The sequence below is a fragment of the Clarias gariepinus genome, chromosome 2 (assembly GCF_024256425.1).
Source record: "Clarias gariepinus isolate MV-2021 ecotype Netherlands chromosome 2, CGAR_prim_01v2, whole genome shotgun sequence".
Taxonomy (NCBI): domain Eukaryota; kingdom Metazoa; phylum Chordata; class Actinopteri; order Siluriformes; family Clariidae; genus Clarias; species Clarias gariepinus.
This window is the reverse complement of record NC_071101.1, coordinates 2011016-2027501: the sequence shown is the minus strand read 5'-3', so window position 1 is coordinate 2027501 and position 16486 is coordinate 2011016. Positions and strand designations below refer to the sequence as shown.

The following is a 16486-nucleotide window of genomic DNA, read 5'->3' as shown; positions in this document are numbered from 1 at the left end:
TTATTATTATTATTATTATTTGAGCACTTTTTTCCCCTATTTTTATAATTGAGATCCAACATTGAGAAGAGGATCAGTTATAGTGCTCTCAGTGGTTTCTGTTGGTTTTACACCCCTGTCACATGTTGATCATGACTTTATATAGTTTTTTGCCACATATATATATATATTACTTATAGGTGTGTATAAAAATGTAAATTAAAAAAATAGATACACACTTCAGAAAAAACTATATAGTTATTTTATTTATTGATATACATTATATATTGATATATATTATAAATTTATATTATTTTTTCTCTTTTCCTAAAGTGTGTATAATTTTTTTGTCTGAATCTCTCTTATACACACACACACACACACACCTCTGTGTGTATCTGAGTATTTTATTTCTCATGAAGGACATGTTAATGTGTCTTCTCTTTTATGTTATTTCCTTGTTATTCATCCACAGGATAATTTACACTGCTTGTGCAAACACTGACCCCGCCCACTTCTCACACACACACACACACAGTCTTACAACTGGACACACAGAGCTTTCTAAGGGGCAATAAGACACCAGAGGGCTTTTTCAGTCATGCCTTTAGGAAAAGTGCAGTATGGGGGAGGGGGGGGGTGAACATATTCCTGTGAAAGTTGTCCTGGTCTGTGTGTGTGTGTGTGTGTGTGTGTGAACAGCAAGGAAGCAAATTAAATAACACACCTTACTGTTGTATCAAATATTTATTTTAACTACATAATTAGTAACAAAAACAGTTTCATCACGGTCATGACACTCTTACAGTAAATTAAAGTAAAAATAATAATAATAATAATAATAATAATAAAACTGAGAAACCTAACGAAGGGAATGCTACAAGTCCTCCAATATTATACACTACCTAGTGCACCCTACAGAGGGCGCTCTCCAGCACTAACGTGTGTAACACTGCTTTTAATGCACTCTTGTCCATTTACTGTCATGACCTAGAGGTGTGTGTGTGTGTGTGTGTGTGTGTGTGTGTGTGTCTGCTATATCCAGTCCAGAACACCTGAGTGCATAACGTCTCCTGTGGTGTGCTGATGTTCTGAGAGTCCGTTCTGTCTGTCTTCACTGTCTGTTCTAGAACCTGTTCTCAAGCAGGCGTGGCCGGCCCTGAGGAACCTGGACCAGGTGTGTTCAATCAGTCTGAAGCCAGAAGATATCGATTCACTTTGTCCTCCCCCACTCCACCCTTATCTATGATAGTATCTTCCAGTTCTGACGGACCGAAAACGCCAGATGCAGGTTTCTGAGGACCAAAGTTTGCCACGCCCGCTCTAGAACATCTCAAGATTGTTGGCTTAGGAGCACTTCCTGATCAGCAGGCTAGAACACATAGTAAAGATGGTTTTACTGCAGATCTCGAGGACCAGGGTTGGTGTCCACCCCCGCTCTAGAACCACCACACCGGGAACAGATGGAGTGAGTACGTCTTGCTCAGGAAGTTTGCTAGAAATGATTGTCCTCTGAACAGGAGCTGTAGAACCAAAACCTTCTCAAGAACCCTTAAAAATGGGTTGTTTAAAATACCATGGAGTAGAAAGTCTTCTAAAAGTTCTAAAAGTCTTCCAGAAAGGATTCTAGAGCCGCCAATCCAAAACCACTGGACATAGAGCTCCAGAAACGTCCAGGTGATGATCTACCAAGATAAAACCCCGTCCTGAACACTGACAAGCAAACCTGGGTGTTGTGTGAGGAAACTGATGAACGTGTGTCCCACTTCAGGACTCTGGACAAGTTCTGCTTCCTTATCCAAGTGATCTGAGACGATTATAGAAGGTTTGGTGAGGGACAGGTGGAGGAGGACGCATTAGGAGCATAATGTAACGGAACCGTTCACTGAGTGGCTCTGAGAGCTGGTCATGTGTCCTGTACAAACTGAGAAGATGAAGAAGATCATCATCATCATCAGCAAACAAAAGGAGGGAAATCCACTGGTTTAAACGTGTTTAAAGCTATAACACTGTACAGTGCAGTCAGCTCCCACAATGCACTACTGCACACGGAGAGGCGGAGCTCACGAGGTTCCTGGTGCGGTGAACCCGGGGTCGGTGGGCGGGTCTGGGAACCCGGGGTCGAGGCGCGCCTGTCTGCTGTGCTCCAGAGCGATGGCCTCCGCTGAGTGTTTACACTTCTCCGAGCCGCACTGACACGTGAAGTACTTACTCTTAATGTCCCAGAAACGATCTCCGTAATCAAACCTGGCGCACACACACACACACACACACACACACACACACACGTTAGAGAAAACGTCGACTGTCACTTATACTGCTGTATAAACTGTAGCATTTAAAAGTGTGTGTGTGTGTGTGTGTGTGTGAGTGTGTGAGTGTGTGTGTGTGTGTGTGTGTGTTGTACCCGAGCTCCTGGCCCGTGAGGATGTCTCTGGAGCTGAAGAAGGCTATCCGGGGGAAGCGCAGGTCCTGATGCAGCATGAACACTCGCACCGGGATGATGTTTGGGTCACACAGGTGGTTGATGAAACGACTGATGTTACCATAGTAACGCGCATCAATACAGTATACCTCTCCGTCCTGTAGGGGACAGAGTGGGAAAAAAGGCTAAAGAGACTCGATAGAGGGAACAAAACTGGTCCAAAGGGGGCGGGTCTATAGAATGAGAGCAAAGGGGGTGTGGGGTCTATGGGACAAGAGCAAAGGGGGTGTGTCTATGGGACAAGAGCAAAGGGGGTGTGTCTATGGAGCAAGAGCAAAGGGGCGGGTCTATTAAGTGAGAGAAAAGGGGCGGGTCTATGGAGCAAGAGCAAAGGGGGCGTGTCTATGGAGCAAGAGCAAAGGGGTGGGTCTATTAAGTGAGAGAAAAGGGGGCGGGTTTATGGAGCAAGAGCAAAGGGGGCGGGTCTATGAAACAAGGGCAAAAGGGCGGGTCTATGGAACAAGCGCAAAGGGGCGGGCATATTAAGTGAGAGAAAAGGGGCGGGTCTATGGAGTAAGGGCAAAAGGGCGTGTCTATGGAGCAAGAGCAAAGGGGGCGGGTCTATGGAGCGAGAGCAAAGGGGCGGGCCTATTAAGCGAGATAAAAGGGGGCGGGTCTATGAAACAAGGGCAAAAGGGAGGGTCTATAAAGCGAAAGCAAAGGGGGCGTGTCTATGAAGCGAAAGCAAAGGGGGCGTGTCTATGGAGTGAGAGCAAAGGGGCGTGTCTATGGAGTAAGAGCAAAGGGGGCGTGTCTATGGAACAAGGGCAAAAGGGCGGGTCTATGGAACAAGCACAAAGGGGCGGGCCTATTAAGTTAGAGAAAAGGGGCGGGTCTATGGAGTAAGGGCAAAAGGGCGTGTCTATGGAGGAAGAGCAAAGGGGCGGGTCAATGGAGTGAGAGCAAAGGGGCGGGCCTATTAAGCGAGAGAAAAGGGGGCAGGTTTATGGAGCGAGAGCAAAGGGGGCGGGTCTATGGAGCGAGAGCAAAGGGGGCGTGTCTATGGAGTGAGAGCAAAGGGGGCGGGTCTATGGAACAAGGGCAAAAGGGAGGGTCTATAAAGCGAAAGCAAAGGGGGCGTGTCTATGGAGTGAGAGCAAAGGGGGCGTGTCTATGGAGTGAGAGCAAAGGGGGCGTGTCTATGGAGTGAGAGCAAAGGGGGCGTGTCTATGGAGTGAGAGCAAAGGGGGCGTGTCTATGGAGCGAGAGCAGAGGGGGCGTGTCTATGGAGCGAGAGCAGAGGGGGCGTGTCTATGGAGCGAGAGCAGAGGGGGCGTGTCTATGGAGTGAGAGCAGAGGGGGCGTGTCTATGGGCCAAACAGGTGGATTAATTAAACATGTACCTTGTTGTCCAGATCAAACAGGTACGAATCGTCTTCCCTCACATCTGCTTCTGCATCTGAGATCAGTTCCCCAACGTACCTACACACACACACACACACACACACACACACACACACACACACACACACAGTTAACATAAAGGAGGGAAGAAATAAAGGGAGGAAGTGGAGGAAGTGGAGAACACTGACTCGCAGATGAAGCTCCCCTGAGGAATGTCCTGAAGAGCTCTGACGCCCCACCCCATCTTCTCCGTGCGGTACAGCTGTAAACGCACCCTTACACACACACACACACACACACACACACACACACCCAAACACACACACCGTTTAACAGATTCACAGCCCTGAGACTAAAGACGATGTCACTGTGGATGCTGCGACGTGATTGGCTCACTTGATTCCCGCCTGGACGACTCTGTTCTTACAGGTCTTGTGACAGGAGCAGGCGAGGTTACACTCGAAGATCAGCGGGGGCTCGATCTTATTAAACTCCTGCAGCAGACGCTGATCCTGTCACACACACACACACTTATATATATATAATACACACACACACACAAATTAAAGCCCACACACACACACACACACACACAGTCCTACCTTGTCGTACCAGCAGCGGATGCTGAGTTGTCCACACAGACAGTTACTGGAGGAGCAGTCATCAGTACAGTTACAGTGCTACACACACACACAAATATAATGTTAGAGTAACAACCATAAGTATAGGTGTGTGTGTGTGTGTGTGTGTGTGTGTGTGTGTGTACCTGCAGGTGTGTGATGTTGCGGTCGATGTTCATGGCGGAGGTCTCACAGTTCTCAGCGATGTATTTGTAGTCTGATGGACAATCTTCATCGTCCACACCGTTAACACACGGGATCGGGACGTTCTCGTACCCCTGCGCCACGTCACTGCACGCGCACACACACACACACACACACACACACACACACAGGTTTGTTCACAAGCACATATTCCAGTTCCCACCAAATTCCCACAAGGGCTCACTCTAACACTAAAGGTTCCAGTCACAGTACCCAAAGTTCCAGCTCCAATAACAAATGTCTCCCTATGGATCCAGTGGAAACCTCAGGAAACATTAAGTACCAAAAGTACCAAATCAACTGAGGTCCAATATCAAAGTTCAGCCCTGGTACCACAGGCTACCGATACCGCAGCAGGATCCACAATCATACTACAGACAACATTAAACAACAAACAAAAATAAAAAGTTCCCAAAGGTTCCTGTACTTCCAGTCATCCAGTACCAAAAGGGTCCAGTTCTAATACAGAATAAGGAACCAGTTGTGGCATCAGTTACACTTTCATGTTGTAAAATCAAAGATCTCATCTTGGAAGGTTCCACTTACAGTCTCCAAGGTTCCAGCTTTAACATACAAGGTTCCTGATCTGGTAACTAAGGTACCAGGTTCAAACCGGTAACTGGAATGGGACTATGTTGGTTCTGTACCAATAGAACGTGAAAAACACACATTTCAAATACAAGATCCCAGTTCCAGTACTAAACAACCCTAGGGCCAAAATTAATGCAATTCAGATTTAAACTGATACCAAACAGTTCCAGTACCAAATGGATTTAAGTCCACCACACTAAGGTTCCAGTTCCAGTACCAAACAGTTCCTATTGCAAACAATTCAATTTCAGTACAAACACAGTACATCGAGTTCTAAAACCAGATCTGGTCCTGGTACCAAAGAGATCATCACCGGTTTCGGTACTAAGGATCCGATTCACACACACACACACACACACACACACACACACACACACACACACACTCGGACCTGCAGATGATCCTCTCCGTCCTCACGATCCGATTGGCTATCCCTCTCCTCAACTTCCTGTTTATCTGGAGCGCCACCCAGACCGGCGAATCGGCTCGCGCCAGCGACAGGGGCGTGTCCCCTTCTTTATTCACAACGTCGATATCCGCCCCCCGGGACAGGAACAGCCTGCAGGACAGAGACAAGCTTTAATACGAACAGGATCAAAAGAAAGATAATAAATGAAAGTGATATAAATGGGAGACATAATTTAATAAGAAGAGAAGGAAGACGGAGGTGTAAAATGTTCAAGATAAAAAAAGTAAATAAAAAGTAGAACAGAAAAATGGAACGAAAGACGGAGAGACTAAAGGAAAAGAGGGAGACACAGAAAGACAGTTATACAGAGATACATGGAGAGACAGATAAAAAGACAGGACGAAATACCAAAAGAGAGACAGAGAGAGAGAGACAGTATGGAGGACAGACGGACGTGACGCAGTGGATGTGTCCCTCGCGGGCGGCGATGTGCAGGGGTGTGTCCCCGTGCAGGTTGACAGAGGACAGGGGACACCCGGCGTTCAGGACCATCTCGGCGATCTCAGCGCTGCCAGCGAACGACGCCCAGTGTACACACACGTTCATCTCCTGCATACACGCGCACACACACACACACACACGTCCTCGTCTGTAGTTCTGAAATGTATGTGTGTGTATGTGTGTGTGTGTGTGTGTACGTGTATGAGGTGTAAGTGGTGTATAAGGTGTGTGTGAGAGACCTTGTCCTTCATCGTGACATCCGCTCCTCGATTCAGCAGTGCTCTGATCACATCAGTGTGTTTGTGTTCAGCTGCCCAGATTATAGGAGTCCATCCACCACTGTCCTACAGAGACACAGAGACAGTGGGAGAGACAGAGACAGGAAGAGGGACAGGGAGAGAGACAGAGACAGGGAGAGAGACAGAGACAGGGAGAGACACAGGGGAAGAGACAGAGACAGGGAGAGAGACAGAGACAGGGAGAGAGACAGAGACAGACACAGGGAAAGAGACAGGCAGACAGGGAGAGAGACAGACAGACAGGGAGAAAAACAAGAAGAGAGACAGGGAGACAGACAGGGTGAGAAACAGAGACAGTGAGAGACAGGGAGAAAGGGGGACAGGGAAACAGACAGAGGCAGAGAAAGAGACAGGGAGAGAGACAGTTGCAGAGACAGAGGCAGAGAAAGAGACAGGGAGAGAGATGGAAGGAAAAAAGGAGAGAGACAGGGAGAGACACAGAGTGAGAGACAGAGACAGGGAGACAGACAGGGTAAGAAACAGACAGTGAGACACAGGGAGAGAGACAGTGAGAGACAGAGAGAGGGAGAGAGAGACAGAGGCAGAGAGACAGACAGGGGGAGACACAGGAAGAGACACAGGAAGAGAGACAGGAAGAGAGACAGAGTGAAAGACAGAGACAGAGACAGGAAGAGAGACAGAGTGAAAGACAGAGACAGAGACAGGAAGAGACACAGGGAAAGAGACAGGAAGAGAGAGAGACACAGGGAGAGAGACAGGGAGAGAGACAGAGATAGGGAAAGACACAGAGTGAGAGACAGAGACAGGAAGAGAGAGAGACACAGGGAGAGAGACAGGGAGAGAGACAAAGATAGGGAAAGACACAGAGTGAGAGACAGAGACAGAGAGACAGAGACAGGGAGAGAGACAGAGAGACAGACAGGGTGAGAAACAGAGACAGGGAGAGACACAGGGAAAGAGAGGGGAAGACAGGGAGAGAGACAGAGGCAGAGAAAGAGACAGGGAGAGAGACAGACAGGGTGAGAGACAGGGAGAAAGACAGAGACAGGGAGAGAGACAGAGAAAGACAGAGAAAGAGACAGGGAAAAAGACAGAGACAGGGAGAGAGATAAAGAAAGAGACAGAGGCAGAGAAAGAGACAGGGAGAGACAGAGACAGGGAGAGACAGACAGGGGAAGAGACAAAGAGAGAGACAGAGACAGGGAGAGAGACAGAGACAGGAAGAGAGATAAAGAAAGAGACAGAGGCAGAGAAAGAGACAGGGAGAGACAGAGACAGGGAGAGACAGACAGGGGAAGAGACAGAGACAGGGAGAGAGACAGAGACAGGGAGAGAGATAAACACTCAGAGGTGTACCAGCCATTACTCTCAGAGCATCTTCATGTTAATCAACAAAAACACACACACACGTACACACGAACACGCACGCACACACGTACATGCGCACACACGTACACACACACGTACACACACACACGTACACACACACACGTACACACACACACGTACACACACACACGTACACACACACACACACACACACACACACGTACACACACACATGTACACACACACGCACTTACACACCAGTACACACACACAGGGTTGAGACTGACCTGGGCGTTGATGTCCACCTGTCCGGTGTTGAGCAGCAGTGTGACGATCTCCAGGTTCCCCAGTTTAGCAGCGTGATGGAGACCAGTGGAGCCGTCCTCCTCCTGTGTGTGTGTGTGTGTGTGTGTGTGTGTGTGTGAGAATTATTATTATTAAACATTATTCACTTCATCATTAAGTTACTGATCCAAATGTTTAGTTTGTGTTAATGATGAACACTAAACTGTGGTGTGTGTGTGTGTGTGTGTGTGTGTGTGTGTGTGTGTGTGTGTGTGTGAACACTCACAGCGTGGTACACACATGCTCCACTCTGTATGAGGAACCTCGTCACCTCCACCTGATTGTTACTGATGGCCTCCAGCAGCGCCGTCCTCTGACTCTTATCCTGGGCGTCCACTTTAGCACCTGCCTAAAACATCATCACACACACACACACACACACACACACACACACACACACACACACACACACACACACACACACACACACACACACACAGAATTAGTGGCTCAGCTCCGGGGATTATCTTTGGTGACAGATGAATCCCCTGGATGTTCCCAGTGTGAGTGAACCTGTCCTAACTGGTGGTACTGGTACCTGTACGAGGAGGTAACAGATCTCCAGCAGGCCGCGCTGAGCCGCGGCGTGAAGAGCAGAGCGCCGACTCTGAGAGTCCGACTGATACGCCGGGTCTATACCCTCCACTGTGGACAGACAGAGACAGGGTGTAAAGAGGACATCTGATTGGTGGAGAAGGTTATAAACGGAGAGATCCGATTGGACGGTGCGGTGCGGGACGTACTGAGCATGAGCAGAACCCTCTGCACCTCGGCCTGCTTGGCTGCAGGGTAGAGCTGACGTGGGTGGAACCGCAACTTCTTCTTCCTGATCAATCAGAATGAATTAAGAACACTTGTGTGTGTGTGTGTGTGTGTGTGTGTGTGTGTGTGTGTGTGTACACAACCTCGTTACCTCTCAGACTCCTGATTGAGAATGGCTCTCTGCAGTGCCGCCCTGCTGTCTCCAGCAGGAAGTGCGCCGGGACACACCGGCTTCCCGTTGGGGAGGACGAGGGAGGGGCCGACGCTGTCCACGCCCCCCTCGCCCGGGGCGACCACGTCCTCGACTCCGCCCACCCCTGAGGCAGTGGGGGGTGTGGCCTGAGACCCCACGCCCTTCCTGGACTCACCACGCCAGTGCATCCTCGCACTGATGGAGGAGAAGAAGAGAGAGAAGTCACTCGTGTCCATACACACAGTCACCTCGCGGCAACGTCTCGAGCGTCCTCGTACCTGATTGGTTCTCCGGTCCGCCTCTCGTTGCTGAGCGGAGAGTTCGCCGCCGTCAGCGCGGAAGGAAGGATGGGCGTGGTGGAGGAGGCGGTCGCCGTGACGACGGCCCCCGAAGACGAGGACGACGGAGGAAGGGTGACCTCCTGCGCCTCGGACGCGTCCTCGCCGCAGTGGGGGCAGAAAAGCAGGCCGACGCCGATCAAGCTGCCCCGGCTCCGCCCGCCGCCCAGCACGGACACGCAGCCGCGGTGGAAACGATGCGCGATACGGACGTCTGGACAACACTCCAGGAAGGTCCCCTAGGACATCGTCCAGATGGTTAGAACAGTGTCTGTGTGTGTGTCTGTATGTGTGTGTGTGTGTGTGTGTGTCTTACAGAGAGACAGAAGTATCCACAGCCCGGGCAGCAGTGGTGTTTGACCATGTGAGAGCGGTGCGTCTCACACAGCACCATGAGAGACACACGGCTGGACGGACGCATCGTCTCCCCCTTCACGATAGGGTTGGTACAGCCCACCAGCTTAAAGACACAGAGGGCGGGGGTACGGGCATGTTATTCCACGCGCATCTTTCTTATTGAACTGGTTTACTCACGACACGGACTTCCAGAAGTTCTTCGTCTCTTCGTTTATTTTGTTTTAGGTTTTACAGTTTCTTAATTACGGTCAAAAGCTTGACACTTCGGTATCGTAACAGCTACTAGCATGCGTGGTAGACATGCAACAACACAACTATGGAACGACGTCACAGAACAACTTATGAAATGATGTCACAGTACAACTTCAGATCATCATAAATAAATGCTTAACTAATAACTTTAAATAAACAACAACAACAAAATTAGAAAAATGAAATATGGCTCTTACAGCGGGGCTTCTGATTAGCACTCCAGCACTCCCTCTGTCCATCCCGCCCATGTCCCCCCCTACTCCCCCCTCCTGACCCCGCCTCCCCCTCACCTGTCCGTCTACGCTCTCGATGGCCATGCAGGTGGGCTGTGTGTTAGCGGTCAGTCTGTGCACGCGCGGCGCCTCCATCCTACAGCTACACAACGGCAGCTCCTCCATCCGCTCCATCTCTCTCTCGTCTACACACACACACACACACAGGTTATTTGCATGCGTACCCAGCCCTTTATTAGGCCACGCCCCCTGTGGAGGGTAAACAGACCTGTGTGAGGAGACAGAGTGAGACTTTCTGCACCTGAGATGTCCAGAGAGCCCAGAGGAACCTCAGTGTACTCAGTGGAGCCTCCTACTGGAGGGGCTGAAACACACACACACACAAATCAAGATTCAGAAAAAGGGTTTTTTTGTGCACTTCACAATAAACTTTCCATTACTTTCTTTCATCACATATGATGACTAAAATCTTCGGCCTTGCAATGTTGCCATCTAGTTGCTGCACAGAATTTGTCCACTAGATGGCAGTACAATGAGCCCCTGAATGGAGCTTAATGAAATGAACCTACTGGCTAAAAAAACCTCGACACCTACATGAGGCGTCACCTGACCATCACTGCCGTCTAGACGTCTGTCCATCTGTCCACCTGTCTGTCTATCTTCATGCTCATCCCTCTGTCCATCTGTCCATCCCTTTACCCGTCTGTCTGTTCTGTAACCTGTCTGTCTGCACATCTGTCTAACTGACATTCCTGACCCACCAATTAATTATCAATTACCATCGACGTGTTTTACACACACACACACACACACACACACACACCTCTGTCTGTCTCTGCAGCTGGCAGCGTGCCCCTCTTCCTGTCCTTTCGTTGCTGTTTCCATGGTGATTCGCGCTCCTCTCCTTTCTTTTTAAGCTCTCCTACTGGGAGATCGGATGAAGACTCCTACAAACGCGCACACACACACACACACACACACACACACACACACACACACACACACACGTCACGAAACCTGACAGCACATGAGCATGCTCGGAGTTAAACAGGAAAAAGAGACCAGGCTTTGCTGTGATTGGCTGGAGATGCTCACATGATCAGAGGTTCTCTCCGCCCCCTCCTCCTCCTCCCCCATCCGCATGTCCTCTCCCTCCATCATCCCATCTTCAGACTGTAACACAAACACACACATATATATCAGGAATCAGAGCATCGTGTGTGTGTGTGTGTGTGTGTGTGTGCGCGTGTCAGCACCTTGCTGTCGGAGTAGATGACGTCGTCTCCCGCGTAACTGTTGTACAGCAGGTGGAAGTCTTCCTCGTCTGCGTCGTCGTCCAGATCCTCCAGCCAACCACAGCTTAGCTCTTTGGTCTCCGGGGCGACAGGCTCCGCCTCCTCCACCACCACCGGGACAGGTGATACAGTCACTGTAGGCTAATAAGAAAAAACACACAAACACATATATACAAATATATATATATATATATAAACAAATATAAAAATTCATTCCCAAAGTTCCCGAGGTTTAAAACGTTACCACGTTAACTTGTGCCTTCGTTTGCTCTGAGCATTTCTCTGACTTTTCCACAGGGGGTGCTGTGGAGTCGCTGTCCAACTTCTGCTTTTTTACAGCTAAAAAAAAAAAAAAAAAGACAGAAATTGTATGTAAGTATAAGTATGTATAAATTATATTAACAATCCTCCTTTAAAAAAAAAAGATATATATATAAATAAATAATTATAATACCTACAAGTAGTCCCCGACTTGTGAACATTCGAATTACAAATTTCTGCGGATCGCAGTTCTACAAACATTCAGCGATACGAACAAATCATGGAAGTAGCTCACGTGTATTTTACAAACAATACACACTGCAGTGCACCAGGTACCAATAATTACAATTATACACAATATTCTTAGTGTTTAAGTGAATGTATAAAATATCTGAATATCTATAGTATGTGTGAGAGAGTAACGGCTAGTAACATCTAACATGTAAGATAAATTTCCTTTGGCACGGTTAAGGCTTTTGGCCACATAATAGCAGTGTGGAGGAAGGGGACAGATTTAGTCAAGTGGATTGGTATGATTTATATTGTAAACTTGTGTCAAAAGTCTATAAGACTTACTTTGTCGGACTTAAGAACAAATCTGACTTACGAACATGCTCCTGTTCATAAGTCGGGGCAATAATAAGACCGTAATTATAAAAAGTCTTAGACGTAGAGAGAGAAATGAGACAGAAATATGAGAGAAACCTGTATCGGTATCTGCAGCACTACTGGTATTCGGTTTCTCTGGAGTTACAGTGGTCTGGACTGAGCGCACCTGAAACACACACACACACACACACGCGTGCGCACGTTATATGAAAACATGCACGCTGATTACACAACACGCCTGCAAGATCTGATTTGATGGGTGTCAGACCAGAGCCGTGGTGATGTGGGAGTTTCTCGGCCGACTCGTCCTACCTGTGAGATGGGGGGTCTGTTCATGGTCTTGCGGGCTCTGTGGACTTTGGGTGGAGGACCGGATGTGGACGGGGGAGACGGAGACACCGCCGTCTTGTTGCCCGGGCCGCTGACACTCATCTTTGCACGACCAAAAACAGAAGACGGAGATGACGGAGGAAGCGACTTTGCCGCATGACCTGGTGAAGAGACGGCATTAGCGCTACACTGCAGTGTGCTAGCTAATAAAACTGGAACTCAGATTGGTTTTGAATTACAAACTCGACACAAGCTGAGCCCGACTTTACCTGCAAGGCTTTTCCCTGGTGTGGCCGCTTTCTCACCGCTCGGTTTGTCTTTGGGCGACGCGCTTGGCTCCGTTAGCGCTGCAGTGCATAAAGATGGGTCAGGGGTCGTTTGATTTTAAAGGAGCATATATGTAGATTTTATACGCAGTAAATGTTAGATAGTATATTAAAAAGATATATATTTAAATTGAAGAAAAAAATTTGCTTACCTATGTGCTCGCCGCCGCGCTCCGGGCTACAAACAGACACATCCTGAATAAAACACAAACGCACAGTTATACTAGCCAGCTAATGCCACGTTCAACAACAGTTTCTGTAGGAGCACGGAGTAGGTGTATGAAGGAGAGTATAGAGTAAAGGTAGGTAGGGGGACAGAGTATAGTATGGAGTAGGGGTACGGAGTATTCAATTCAATTCAATTCAATTTTATTTGTATAACGCTTTTAACAATTGTCATTGTCCCAAAGCAGCTTTACACAATCAAAAAAAATTATTTAAGTTTGTATGAAATTTGAATGTGTATGAATCAAAATGGTCAGATAGTCCCTGGTGAGCAAGCCGAGGGCGACAGTGGCAAGGAAAAACTCCCTAAGATGGGAATACGGAGTAGGGGTACGGAGTAGGGGTACAGAATATGGTAGAATACGGAGTAGGGTACAGAGGAGGGGTACGGAATAGAGTATGGAGAAGAGTATGGAGTAGAGTATGGATACGGAGTAGAGTACGGCGTAGGGGTACAGAGCAGAGTATGGATAGTCAAGAATTCATGAATTCTTTATTGTCATACCAGCACACTTCCATGTTATGGTACGAAATTAGGACTCAGGTCCCGTTTACGCCACATAGAAAACAGAGTAATAAAAATATGAGGATGCAGAGTACTGATAGGGAGTAGAGTACGGATACGGAGTAGAGTACGGATAGGAGGAGGGGTACAGATTAGAGTACGGAGAAGAGTACGGATATGTAGTAGAGTATGCAGTAGGGGTACAGAGCAGAGTATGGATATGGAGTAGAGTATGGAGTACAGTATGGATATGGAGTAGAGTACGGAGTAGGGGTACGGAGTAGAGTACGGAGAAGAGTACGGAGAAGAGTACGGAGAAGAGTACGGAGAAGAGTACGGAGAAGAGTATGGGGTAGGGGTACGGAGTAGAGTATAGGGTAGAGTACGTAGTAGAGTATGGAGTAGAGTACGTAGTAGAGTACGGAGAAGAGTATGTAGTGAAGTATGTAGTAGGGGTACAGAGTAGAGTACGGAGCAGAGTACGGAGCAGAGTATGTAGTAGTGTGTGCAGTAGAGTATGTAGTAGAGTACGGAGCAGAGTATGGAGTAAAGTACAGAGTAGAATATGGGGTAGAGTACGGAGTAGAGTACGGAGTAGAGTAATGGGTAGAGTACGGAGTGGAGTATGAGGTAGAGTACGGAGTAAAGTATGGAGTAAAGTACGGAGAAGAGTATGTAGTGGAGTACGTAGTAGAGTACGGAGTAGAGTACGTAGTAAAGTACGTAATAGAGTATGGAGTAGAGTACGGAGTAGAGTACGTAGTAGAGTATGGAGTAGAGTACGTAGTAAAGTACGGAGTAGAGTATGTAGTACAGTACTGAGTAGAGTATGTAGTACAGTACGGAGAAGAGTATGTCGTAGAGTACGGAGTTGCATATGTAGAAGAGTACGTAGTAGGGGTACGGAGTAGAGTATGTAGTAGGAGTACGTAGTAAAGAATGTAGTAGAGTACGGTGTAGAGTATGTAGTAGGGGTACGGAGTAGAGTACACAGGAGAGTATGGAGTAGAGTATATAGTAGAGTATGGAGTAGGGTATGGAGTAGAGTATATAGTAGAGTATGGAGTAGAGTATATAGTAGAGTATGGAGTAGAGTATGGAGTAGAGTATATAGTAGAGTACACAGGAGAGTATGGAGTAGAGTATATAGTAGAGTATGGAGTAGGGTATGGAGTAGAGTATATAGTAGAGTATGGAGTAGAGTATATAGTAGAGTACACAGGAGAGTATGGAGTAGAGTATATAGTAGAGTATGGAGTAGAGTATATAGTAGAGTACACAGGAGAGTATGGAGTAGAGTATATAGTAGAGTATGGAGTAGGGTATGGAGTAGAGTATATAGTAGAGTATGGAGTAGAGTATATAGTAGAGTACACAGGAGAGTATGGAGTAGAGTATATAGTAGAGTATGGAGTAGGGTATGGAGTAGAGTATATAGTAGAGTATGGAGTAGAGTATATAGTAGAGTACACAGGAGAGTATGTAGTAGAGTATGTAGTAGAGTATGTAGTAGAGTATGTAGTAGAGTACGGAGTAGAGTATGGAGTAGGGTATGGAGTAGGGTATATAGTAGAGTATGGAGTAGAGTATATAGTAGAGTACACAGGAGAGTATGGAGTGGAGTATATAGTAGAGTATGGAGTAGGGTACAGAGTAGAGTATATAGTAGAGTATGGAGTAGAGTATGTAGTAGAGTACACAGTAGAGTATGGAGTAGAGTATGTAGTAGAGTACGGAGTAGAGTACGTAGTAGAGTATGTAGTAGAGTACGGAGTAGAGTACGTAGTAGAGTATGTAGTAGAGTACGGAGTAGAGTACGGAGTAGAGTATGTAGTAGAGTACGTAGTAGCGTTCGGAGTAGAGTATGGATTAGGGTATGGAGTAGAGTACTTGACAGACTTGACACTCAATTCTCTCGTCTCACAGAGTGTGTATTATATCTAACTCTGTGTTCATGTGTAAAACTACATCTTTATTTTTATATCTCTCTCTATAATAGTACACTTACACCACATTATTTATCTGTGTGTGTGTGTGTGTGTGTGTTTATATACAATCTGATTGATGTTTACCGCTCGTGCATCTCCCTCCCTCTCTCTCTCACACACACACACACACACACACACACACTCTTACACACACACCTGTATAACTGCACACAGGTATCTGCTGTAACATTTATAAAAAGCCCAGTGTGCCGTGGTGACTATAAGTTTGTGCACCCACCTGTTCCTCCCTTCTCCCCTCCGCAGACATCTTCCTGCCGAAAGGAAACACAACGCACAGGGTGAAGACAGACAGACACACCGCGGGAACCGGACCAACATGGCCGCCGAGACGCGCCGCGTTTCACAATAAAAATCACTGGGAAAAAAAAAAACCTTATTGTCTTCTGTTGTTCTGTTTTAGTTTGATTTTTTATATATATATTGGGAAATAAATACGGATCTTACCCCGTCATTAAAGCCCTTAATCGGTCATTTTAATGAATGAGACTTTAAATCTGTTTTAATTTCTTTGTGAACAGTAGAAGGCTTCGCTTTTGGCGAGTGACGTCACCTGAGTCAGGATTGATGGAGCGGTTTAATCGTCGAGTCTGGTTGCTATGGTGACGAGACAAAAGTCACGAATAAATACCTTTCTACGTTTGTTTATTGATAAATTGTTATAGAATTGAATTAATTGTAATTATTTATTAATTTTCATAATGTTCATCTAAACAATTCCACCTTC

The 16486-nt window shown here is 47.1% G+C and overlaps 1 protein-coding gene across 2 annotated transcripts; it reads right to left on the bottom strand.

Moving 5' to 3' along the window:
* Nucleotides 1-707: 707 nt before the first annotated feature.
* ehmt2 (euchromatic histone-lysine N-methyltransferase 2) lies at nucleotides 708-16059 on the bottom strand. Of its 2 annotated transcripts, none has more exons than XM_053491139.1 (28): nucleotides 15980-16059; nucleotides 13176-13218; nucleotides 12967-13044; nucleotides 12680-12858; nucleotides 12464-12533; nucleotides 11742-11836; nucleotides 11459-11638; nucleotides 11298-11375; nucleotides 11026-11149; nucleotides 10471-10566; nucleotides 10260-10387; nucleotides 9677-9820; nucleotides 9301-9599; nucleotides 8981-9217; nucleotides 8811-8893; nucleotides 8606-8712; nucleotides 8294-8416; nucleotides 8010-8111; nucleotides 6373-6477; nucleotides 6087-6241; nucleotides 5615-5782; nucleotides 4575-4719; nucleotides 4411-4488; nucleotides 4205-4320; nucleotides 3997-4083; nucleotides 3808-3886; nucleotides 2387-2562; nucleotides 708-2226 (listed from the first exon to the last, which is right to left on the bottom strand). In XM_053491139.1, the coding sequence occupies exons 1-28, from the start codon at nucleotides 16007-16009 to the stop codon at nucleotides 2043-2045; spliced, it is 3489 nt and encodes a 1162-aa protein (XP_053347114.1). In that variant the 5' UTR covers nucleotides 16010-16059; the 3' UTR covers nucleotides 708-2042. The 2 variants fall into 2 exon arrangements, with proteins under 2 accessions (XP_053347114.1, XP_053347115.1); XM_053491140.1 differs by having other exon boundaries at nucleotides 10504-10566.
* Between the last annotated feature and the right edge of the window lie 427 nt (nucleotides 16060-16486).